An 11,012-nucleotide genomic window follows, 5' to 3' on the forward strand; every position below is an offset into this window, starting at 1 on the left:
GGACACCACTTCGAATTCAGTACAGACATGCAAGGGAGTTGCACTTCCTGGGGACATGCTGTCCAACCCTCTCTGGCTGCAAGGGTAGCACTCATAGTTCCTATGCAGAGCTGTTGCTTCCAGCATGTAGCCTTCCACATATCCCTCCAGGTCGTGTTAACTGGAAACTTATAGGCTACCGGAGAGGGTATGTAGTCAGCTTCCCACCCCAGAGAAGGTGCGTAGTCAATTCCCCACAAACATTGTTCCTTCCAGAGAGTATTCTGAATACACTTTTGGTTTAACATTTCTAATTTTGAATTTAACACTCGTGAGAGATTTAACCAAATAACGGCAAATTTGAGACCCTCTGACGCGGACGTAGGGAGGTCCACGCAAAACCCTTGGTCTGTCCGATTCCAGATTCAGACGAAACCAGTAATCAATTCCCATGCCAGGTTGGGTTGGTTATTCAGATTCCCCGTTGATTGAGACAAGATTATACATTCACAAAGTAAGAATATAAACTTTCCCCACACCATCTATTCCCTAATAAAGAACAGCAACGGGCCTAACAGGATCAGGCAAACAATGCAAAGAATGACCCGCTGAACAACTGAAACCCTAAGTGCCACGATGGGCTTCTGTCAACCTGTAATACATATATTAGAAAGACGGGATTATCCATCGGGTGTGAATGCGATGGTCTTTCCCGTGGGCGTCAGTAGCCACCCATGTGTAAAGATTCAGTGGGGTTTTTAGAGTGAGGGGTACTTCCCCTATAGTTGGCAGATCAGCCAAAACTGGCTGTCCCGGATAATGGAGGGGTTTTTCTGGGTCTTCATCTTCCCTTTTTCCCGGCAGTGAAGAGGGGGGTTTCGGACAGAAAGCAGTGAGTTTGGGACATCCGTTCTTTCCCCACCTGTTATTAACTTTTGCCACAGCGTCCGGGAGCCGTGCAGGCCACCCAGCACTGTGCAACTTGAGAGCATGTTTTAATAACCCATTCGTTCTTTCTACTATCCCGTTAGGCTGGGGATAGTAAGGGGTATGAAATGTCCATTGAACTCCTTCATCCTTTGCCCATTCTTGAACCACCCCGGCAGTGAAGTGGCTGCCATTGTCAGATTGGATAGATTTAGGTTTGGGTAGGTAACTGAACCATCGCTTTAACACTTTTACCGTATTTTCCCCGGTAGCTCGTGCCACTGCTTCGGCTTGAACAAGGCCGGAGACGACTTCTACCCCAACCAAAATATACTGTTTTCCCTCTGATTTTTTGAAAGGACCTATGTAATCTACTTGCCAAGTTTCCCAGAGACCCTTTCCGTCCCGTAAGTGGAGAGGGGGTCTTTGCAAGGGATGCCGCTCTAATCGGGTGCGGCACTGACTGCAAGCAGAAGTGATCGTGTTACACAGTTCCCGAGTTACAGGCCAGCCTCTGCTACCAGCCTCCCTGAAAAGATCTTTAACTCCTGAATGACCGCGTCTCACGTGTAACCACTCCAGCAGGCGCTCCCACTCTTTTTCTTCGGCTTCCACTGCCACTGGAGCTAAACGTGTCAGCGAATCTACCTGATTGTTCCAAATATGGGCTGGGTGATCCCCCCTCTGGTGTGCGGCTACCCATCCCACCAAGAAAGTCCCCTGCTTAGCAACCTCTAATATTTCCTCCCACCTTTCCCTCTGCCACACGGGTATGCGATTAACTTCCCATTGATTCTGTTCCCAGAAGGGGAGCCACTCGGTACATCCTTTGAATACAGCATATGAATCTGTGTAAATAAAAGTCGATTCTTTGTTCTCAGCTTCTCTTTTAATCACACTCCACACTGCCACCAACTCCCCCACCTGAGCACTTCCCTCCCCTTCCGTTATAATCCGCTCCCCCGAATCAACATGTAAGGCTACTGCCCGATATTTCCACACCTTTCCCTCCCTTTTTGAGGACGCATCAGTAAACCACACATTTTTCAAATGAGGTTCAAATGGAGGAGCTGGTTTTATAAGGGAAGGAGGGGTATCCTGGTTGGATTGGCTATCAGGTGGCTCCTGTATTTGGAGTACCTTAAGTGCCCCTTCTTCTACCCTTCGTGCATGACAATAGTGATCTAATTGCGCATACCATTTCCTGACTGTTTCTCGCTGTGCAACCCCCGCCGGGGGTGGGGTCCCAGCCAGCACTGGCTTCAGGACCTTAAAGGGCCCTCTCAAAATAATCGGTTGTTGCTTTGTGATTTTTTCAGCCTCCTGTAGGGCTAGATTAACTACAAAAAGACCCTTCTCCCAAATTGAATATCGTTTTTCAGCATCTTTGAAGCTTCTCGAGTAGAACCCGACAGGGCGAGTTGGTCCTTCAGGTCCACGCTGCCACATGTGTATTGATAGGCCGTGGATGGCAAAGCCCCACTCAATATGGAGTGGATCAGTCGGGTGTATTGGCCCTAAAGCCTGGTATACCCCAGCCTCAAAGATCAATAGTTTTAAGGCTTCCTCATGGACAGGGGTCCACTCCCAAGAGGTCCTTTTCCTCGTCAGGTCATATCAAAACCTCTATCGGGGATTCGTCCCCAGGCAACCAGCATTTTACTCGAGCAGTCGATTGAGGTCTGGAATTTCCAAACACATCAGTAACCCAAATTCGCTTTTTATCCGCCACTATCCCGTAGCGGTTAGCCACGTCCTCCCGGAGAGCCGACATCTGGGCTCCGGTATCTACTAAAAAGGTGACTGGAGTTTTAAAGGGACCCAGGGGAAAGGTAATTAACAAGTCCCCTTTGTCGTTTTCTGTGAGCCTCCTTAAATAGATCCACCGGCCATCCCCCGGCTCACCGACTGGGGACGGCGGAGGGGGTTTCCCGACTCCGGGACGCTCAGATCTATCAATGCAGTCTCCCGGGGGGGGCGGATGGGATTATTGTTTCAGGTTCCCGGGATGGGAGAACAAAATCCTTGGGGTTTGAGGGAGATGGGGATTCCTTTATTTTGTCCCAGCTTTTCACCAAACTTTCCAGATTGGGGGTGGGTAACCCATCCATCACCTCCCTGGGAATCCCCTTTGAGATGCCTTCTGTCCATAAGACATATCTTTTACTATCAGGGGGCCGCGTCGGCTTCGGGGGTGCAGCTTTTATTCGCCCATTGCCTTCCACCCTCCTAAGGTCCGCCTTGGATTTTGTCTCTCCCTGGCCGGTAAATCCCATCCGTCTCCCGTAATTAATCAATTCTTGTGCCACCTCTCCCCATGTCGTCTCCGGGGGGCTCCCCTTCTCTGGGGTCGAGGCGCCCTCAACCGATCTTGTAGTTGCACCGCATATAATTTCAAAGCATCAGGTAATCCTCTTATAAGGGGATGCAACCTGTCGGGGTCTGCCACATATTGCATGGGAGAGGGCTGCTGCGGAACCAATAACCGGTCATGCATCAACTGGAGGCACGCAGTTTTCTGTACACTTTCTAAAATGTGCCCCGCCGTAGGCGTTTTAATCGAGAAGGGGTCTCCCCTTTCCATGGGATCCAATCCACCCGCCCAGTATGCCACTCTTTGGGTCAGGGACCAGGGTTCTCTATTGTCATTTGTGGTTAGAAAAACTCCCGGACCCCAATATCCTCTCGCCTCGTCCTCACTCAGCAAGATACGGTCACCCCCGGTAAGAGACACTCTCCACACATACTCAGTTTCAGTTTCTCGGGGCCCCGGGAATATTTTTCCTGAATTTTACCCAAATCAGTGGGAGAATAGGGAATGATACGAGTGGTAACTTGTTGGGGTCCTCCTTGACCACCATCCACAGTCTCAGTTTTAATTAAAGGTCGCATTACAGCTCCCTCCCCGAGGGAAAATATTTCTTTTATACGGTCTAGATCTTTAAGAGGGTATAACGGTTTTGGATTTTTCCCCTCGTCAGAATCGGCATCCGAATTTTCTACAACAATTGGGGAGCGGATTTCATCTAATTGTTCCCGCAATATTCGCTCCCGCTCCAAAGCTTCCGTCAAAGCGGTGTGCAGCCGTTGGTTAGTCACCCGCTCGGCGGTAAGCTGATCAGAGAGATGTCTTGTCTCATTTCCTAATTGCTCCTGCAGAGCCCCCACCAGATCTTGAAGGGATTTTATTGTCTCCCCTTCCACGTGTTGGGCCATGTGTTTATTCCGTTGTGCTGCCACCAGAGCTGCTCCTAAAACCGCACAAACTACTGCCTTCCCCTTTCCTTGTTTCAGTTTTCGTTCTTTAGCCAAGGTGGAAATTCTGTCGGCTACCGCTTGTGGATCGTGCCAATTATTGTGGGCCCAAGTCATACCAGAGAGAGAAGGTCGGGCGCTATAGCCCTCTAACCTCTCCAGGAGAGGGGTACAATCTACAATCGGTCCTCCCAGGGAGGCCATTATGAGTGTACAATTATAGGGACCAGATCCCGTACTAGTCCTCAGAGGACTGTCTCCCCTGGTGTATGACTCCTCTCAGAGAGGGGCTTTGGTAAAAGCCTAGTCCCAGTGATCGCTTTAGCACCAATGAGGGAATCCTGCCGACTACGCCAAATTTGTTACGACCCGGACCGGACAGACCAGAGGGCCGTAGAGGTTCTGGGATTCCCCCGGGCTAAATTAAGGTGAAACGACACCAAACGATCACTTTGAACGCTTTATTCGAACAATCCAAACTGCGGAAGGCATAACAGTGGGCAGCGTGGGTTGCAGCAAAACGTTCACAAGAAGAGAGAAAAGAGAGGAATAAGGAAAAAAAGAAAAGAAAGAGGGGGGGAAAGAAAACAGATAAGTCACCACCCTTGGATCCCGCGATGTCGGCGACGAGCGTGGCAATCCTCCGGTGATGGGCGCGCGCGCGGCTCTTTGCAGTTGTGTCTTTTATAGTCTAAATCTCCGTCCACAGTCACGCCTCTTGAAGACTTATATGGGTTCATTCTAGACAGTTCTCAACATACATGGTAGTGTTCCAGAGGGTTCTTCACCTACTGAGCATGTGCAGCCCATTGGGGTGGTGGTCTTAGGGACTTTCCAAGGAGCTACAAGCCCCCTCCTCAGATAAGCTTTGTGTGGCCTCTGGCCATATGTGGTGGGTTACCAGGCTGGTTCTGCCAGAACACAGGACTGCACACCCTCCGGCACACCCCCTGTGTCCATGCCAGCCAACTTCCTGCTAATGGCCCTCTTCCTTATGCAGACCTCTACAATGTTTGAGACATTGACAGACATTAACTCTTTCAGTCCCTCACAGGGCAGAGCAAAGTGGCAAAGAGAATAAGAGGATTATTTGTGGCTGTGAAACGTTGGTTGGACTCTCCAGCATGGTGGTCTGAAACAGCTTAACTTTTGTGTGTTGCACCAGTGGATTGCACAACCAGACTACACACAGTCTCTTCAAAACACTATGGAATCCTGCAAAAAGGAACTGCAGAATTCTAGTAAACTGGGAAAGGTTAAAATCAAATCAAGAAGGAATGTAAAGTCAGGCCCAGCTGTAGAGCCCACCATATTCAGAAAAAAACAGCATTAGTTCTCTTACAATACTTGGCTGAAAAATTCCTGTGTTACTAATCTCTGGGCTCTAATGTAAATGAGTTTTAACAACTAAAGGGATGATGATGACCATGCCTCCCACCGAAGCAAGGATCGATGCCAAAGATGCATGATTTGGTTCAGAGCAATCCCAAGAGTAGGTGATAATATATCAACAATATCTCAAGATAGCTATCAGACACAGCAGTGTCCACATATTTTGTATTTTTTATTCCTAACTACTTTTCTACATATTTAACCAGTCATACAATGTTCTATAAAACACAAAGTATGCCATGAAATGTGTACATAATGTGTAGGATGTGCAATGCAGATAACTGCTAGTGCTGCTTATCCTGACATTTCTATTTCACAACTGAACCTTAACTCTGCAGTAATAATGGTACACAGTGAATGCCAGATAAATGGTATTGATGCTAATTAAATCACAAAATCAAGATTACTCTTAACCTCTCTTAGAATGATGACCAAAGGCTTCTGCAAGAACAGAATTTGCAAAAAGAACTCTAGCTTATAAGATATCTAAAAGACAATGAGCATAAATACTTTACAAATATTTTTCACAGTGATTTAATTCGCTGACATAAGTTATTATTTATACCCTACACTTGTCAATGCCTCAGATCTGAAATGTAGAGATTCTATAAAAGGTGCACAGAAAAGATACATATTACAGAAAGAATTTCTAAAGAAAGTGGTGAAGATTATTCCTGAGCTATACATAGGTCTGCTTCTGAATATAAAAGTAAAAAGAATTACTTAAGTCATAGTACAAACTGCATGCAACTACTGCCAGCCCTGTCTTCAGCTGAAACCCAACCTGTACATTGCAGAACTTTTCACCTTGACCAGGCAGGCTGAGGCTCCCTATCTGCAGTGGATTACTGCTCCTTCAGGGTCATACGCAGTACAGTGGAATTGCTCTGCTATGGAAAATAAATAACTGAAGAAGAATGAAGAATAAAGAAGTGTTTTGGCTTTTTTTTTAAGTCCAAGCAAGCAGTAATACAAATTTGCAAAATCATGGCATAAAAGAGAATTCTTTAAAATGCAAATGTTTGATGTAATGAAAAATAATTATCCACTTTTTAGTAAAGATATGCTGAGGTTTGGAAAGTTGCTTTCACTGTAGCTCTGTTATTAGATTTGGGCTTTGGGAGTTTAGTTTTTATTTTTCAGTTGAATAAGTTTAGCAATAAATTATCTCCCCTCCCCTGCAAAGAAAATAAAAATGTTAAGCCAAAGACTCTTCTTTTTCAGTATTCAAATAATGGCTTTAACATAACGACTTCCACTGCCTAACTTGAGGTACATGACTTTGAAAGGACTGTGGCCAAAGTGATTCAGCTGATAAACCAGCAACTGCAAGGTGGATCTGGAAGGTGAATAAAACAGAACCAAGACTAAACCCTGTCACTCTTCCAGATGGTGATTCAGATTATTTTTAATGTAATTTTATGCGTGACTTGCTTTGAGTTGAGCATTTTTTTGTTGCTTTTTCTCCAGATGTTATGGCATTTTGATACACCTTCACCTCTGTTACTGAATTCACCCTTCTCTGGCAAGAGCATAATGTCTATTTTTAGCTCCATGAGCTACTAATCCAGTTTCTCTGACAACTGCAATTTGTTGGAAGAAAGGACTAGTGTTACGTTGTCTCAGAGCTATGAGCCCATTTGAGAAATTAGCTTCTTAGCTGACCTTTAAAGCAAGTGAGAATAATGTGCCTGCAATTCCGCAGGGTTTGGATTTCATTATCACAGCAGTGTGTATGAGACAGGATGCCCCTGCTGCACAAATTTGCCTCTCTGTTTTGTTTTCCTGGTAATTAGAGAAACTGTTTACTGTACATGCAGAATCTGCAAGTTTTCTCAGCTCTTGAAGACAATACTATTTCTAATTCCTTTTCTCTGGAGAGAGTGACAGTTCACAGTGTGGAGGACTGCATACTATTGCTTCTTCCCAAGAAGAACTTTCCCACGGCCTCCCTAACCATGACTGCAGTGAAAATCGCCACGGATGTCAAAGGACCAGAATGGCAATTGCAAACAGAAGAGAGAAGTATGGGAGCAGTATAATAGAGTGGCAGCCCTGGTCCTTCCCACTCGCCTCTGGTTCAGAGCCCGACCCAAGATCCTGTCTGAGAATCTGGGTACTCCAAGTGCGTAACAACACAAGTACAATTTAGGACAGGTCAGACAGAAGCTTTAGTAACAATGATGGTAGTGAGAGAACATTTGGCCAGCATCTCCCCCTCTGCTCCTCTGTTCTTTCCCAAGTGATTGCAGAGACCAACCTATATACTGTTTCAGAAAAAAGAAAGAGGTGAGGAAAAACAATCATTTCAATGTTAAGAAAACCACATATCCATTCCTGGGAGGTATGTACTCCTTTCGTAGCTTGCTAACTGCCACTATTCTAAGAAGAAATCAAGCGGTAAACAACCTGACGATATGGAGAGATGGCTCTTGGTGGAGCCTATAGGAGTGGCACACCAGTATTATCTTAGATCAGAAGTGGGCAGTTGGAAACAATCACAGATTGTTAGCTTTTAGTTGAAAGGAATGTTCTTTTAATTAGGATAAACTTCCTAGCCAGACCTCTCAAATCTTAAATATTAATAATTTTACCACCACAACCCTTTGGAATCTCTGTTTGGAGCCTGGCCCTCGCCGCTGATGTGCTTCTCTCCACGTATATTTGCTGTTCTATCCTATTACATCCTCTCATCAGCAGTGGAATTCATCTCACCTACAGTATGGCAGCTAATCCGAACTAGTCCTCCATCTCCACACTGTAGTCACGGCGGAGAGAGAGAAGAGCACATCTAAGGCAGTAGTTTATCTCATCCTTAACACTTTCTCCAGGAACAATCATTCTTTGAGATGCCAGGATGTCTGCACTGACTGTAGAGGGAGCCAACCTGACTAGCTCAGACCAGACATAATTTTTTAAATACCTAAATTTAGGTTAGCTGAATTTCACTCAGTCTTACCACAATTCCCCAAACCCTTGGTGCTCTAGAGGATAATGGGCCCCAGTGCCACTTGGGCAGAGTGAGACAAGAATAATAAGCAGTATTCCAGCATCAAAGACATTAATGGATGCAACTTAGTGAAGTGCTAATTTTCTAGCAAGGCAATATAAATGCCATGTATTGGGATGGGAATTTTGTCTAGACTGGGCTTTGTTTAGACTTCAGTAAAAGGCACAGTGCTGACACATGTTAGGAAGCGCATTCAAAGGCTCGCTTTGGTATGCAGTGTATCTCTTAATACACTCTAAACCAACTGAGTTAAATCTAGGCCTTACCTAACATGATCTGCTTGGCATTTTTGCAGAAGGTGCTTGGTGAAATACTGCTCTCTTTGAAATTAACTATAAACAACTGTTGGTTGAACGTGCTTTTGAAAACTCCATACATGGGACTGCTTCTGAAGGAATGGTGTGAACTGTAGATTATGTCATAGACTTTGTATCTTTTTGTTATGATACAACAGTCTTCCAAGCTTGCTTTCAGTTTAGGCATTTCTAAACAATATTTACTTACAAAGCAGAAGAGCTTCAATTTTTTTAGTGCTAACATTTAAGCATCGTATCCCTACATACTTTTTAAAAGGCATTCTTACTATCACCTCCAAATTTCTACCAGTCGGCAAAGTACCTCACTTGTACTGTTTCACATCTAGTTTTGCATTCAGTATCGAAACTTACAAAGGAATTCTGAGTCCTACCTCCAGAAACATCACATGATACAAAAAAGTGGGACATTCTTCTTTGCATTTTGCATTTAGAATTTTTAGACTTTCTTTTTCCCTCACAATTTTTCTCTGCAACTAGAGAGTCAACTCTTATTTAAAATACAAAGCAACTTTCCCTCCTCCAAAAATAGTGCGTATCTCATGCAATTCCACTAAAAATCTAAGGATTATGGACTCTAAAACTCATCCTAATCTCTTGAGAGTTCATGACATTATATACAGCACTTTCTTGCATTTTGCATCATTCCCAGAATACTCTCTGGGTCATCCAACTTCCAAATATACGAAAGCTGAGAATCAGCAGCACATCTATGTACAACAGCTCTCTCCTACACACATACTTCACTTTCTTCAGATGCTTTCTCTCTGTTGGCTTCTTACCTATACACTTGCAGGACCTGTGAGAAGTTTCTGGAGAGGAATGCTTACACACTTAAACACTGGCAAGCATGTGGGACTCGACTTAGAGATGTAATGAGAAAGTAAATCTTAGACTCAGCTTGACACTCCCTCAGCATATGTGCTAAATTGGATGGAGTTGGCTGGGCAGTGCTTTCTCGCTTAGGATCCCTCAGAACATTATAAAGGTGAGTAACAAGCCTCATCCCCACTGAAGACCAGAACATTCATATGCTCACAGCAACAGAACTGGGAGCATCACCTTGAAAAAAGGTGTAAAAAACTGCATAGATTAAAAACAATTCCACAATTCATCATCCAGCACAGGTTAGCACTAGGAAAATACACCTTTGCTGCTGGCTGGATATTTAGAATTTGCTTTCATACATCATTATGAACAACATTTCAAAGGAACATAAAAGATATGGATTTCTAACCCACATTTCCAAAACTTATTTAGAACCTCAGGATCATTCAGCAAAGTTAGGTTCAATCTTCAGAAAGAGGTTGTGTTAAGCAGAGAAAATGGGATTGAGAAGTATGTGCCTTATGTGACTTTGAAAAATTTACCTCCTCCTTCTTAGCAAATACAAATAACCTGAACTAGGCAGCTGTGCTTTAAGTGTACAGTTTCAGAATTATTTCAACCGATCAGAAATGCCATAGAAACTTTTAAAATAAATATACCTGTCCATACCTCTTTTATCTTTTCCATATGATCTGTTCTCTCAAGCAATGGCTCACTTTTAAAAAAACTCTCCTTGATAGTTATTTATTCCTAACCATGTTCTTCTGCAATAAGTTCAGAAACTCTGATATTGATTTAACAGTATGTTCCAGTCTCATTAGGGAAGGAAAAAATTATACCTTAGAGGTATACTGGCAATAAACAAATGCCAAAATGGATTAAACAGTATTCCTCCTCTCTGGGTATTAATCAGTTTTAGCATCTATTTACTGTTGTGTATAAAGCGGAAGTTATCCATTATACATACCTGCCTGTTTTATTGCTCATATTTATCATTCCTGGGTATATCTTACATATATTACTGATACTGTTCTTTCTAGGATGGGAGACCGGTCTTACTCAGTGGGCAGTCTTTAAAATACTCTGTTTACAACTAAAACTCTTTTTCTAATCCTGGTCTATAGTTCTGATTTTGCTCTTCCTTATTTAAGTAAGTAGCAACATATATTTTTAGAAAACAAAATGACAACAGCTCACAAAATCAAATGATTCCACTACATACTCTTCTTCCCTGGAGAAGAGGATGGAAGGACAAACAATACATGACAGGGTGTTATTCTGCCATTTAATGTTCTGCTAAAAGGCAG

The 11,012-nt window shown here is 43.9% G+C and overlaps 1 protein-coding gene across 1 annotated transcript; it reads right to left on the reverse strand.

The window, feature by feature from the left end:
• Positions 1 to 2,888: 2,888 nt before the first annotated feature.
• On the reverse strand, positions 2,889 to 5,355 carry LOC127028588 (uncharacterized). The gene is given in 2 exon segments (XM_050914314.1): positions 2,889 to 3,675; positions 3,678 to 5,355. Coding segments are annotated over 2 exon segments (1,164 nt in total). The 5' UTR covers positions 4,366 to 5,355; the 3' UTR covers positions 2,889 to 3,199.
• Between the last annotated feature and the right edge of the window lie 5,657 nt (positions 5,356 to 11,012).

This window comes from Gymnogyps californianus, chromosome 1 (assembly GCF_018139145.2).
Source record: "Gymnogyps californianus isolate 813 chromosome 1, ASM1813914v2, whole genome shotgun sequence".
In the NCBI taxonomy this organism is placed as follows: Eukaryota; Metazoa; Chordata; class Aves; order Accipitriformes; family Cathartidae; genus Gymnogyps; species Gymnogyps californianus.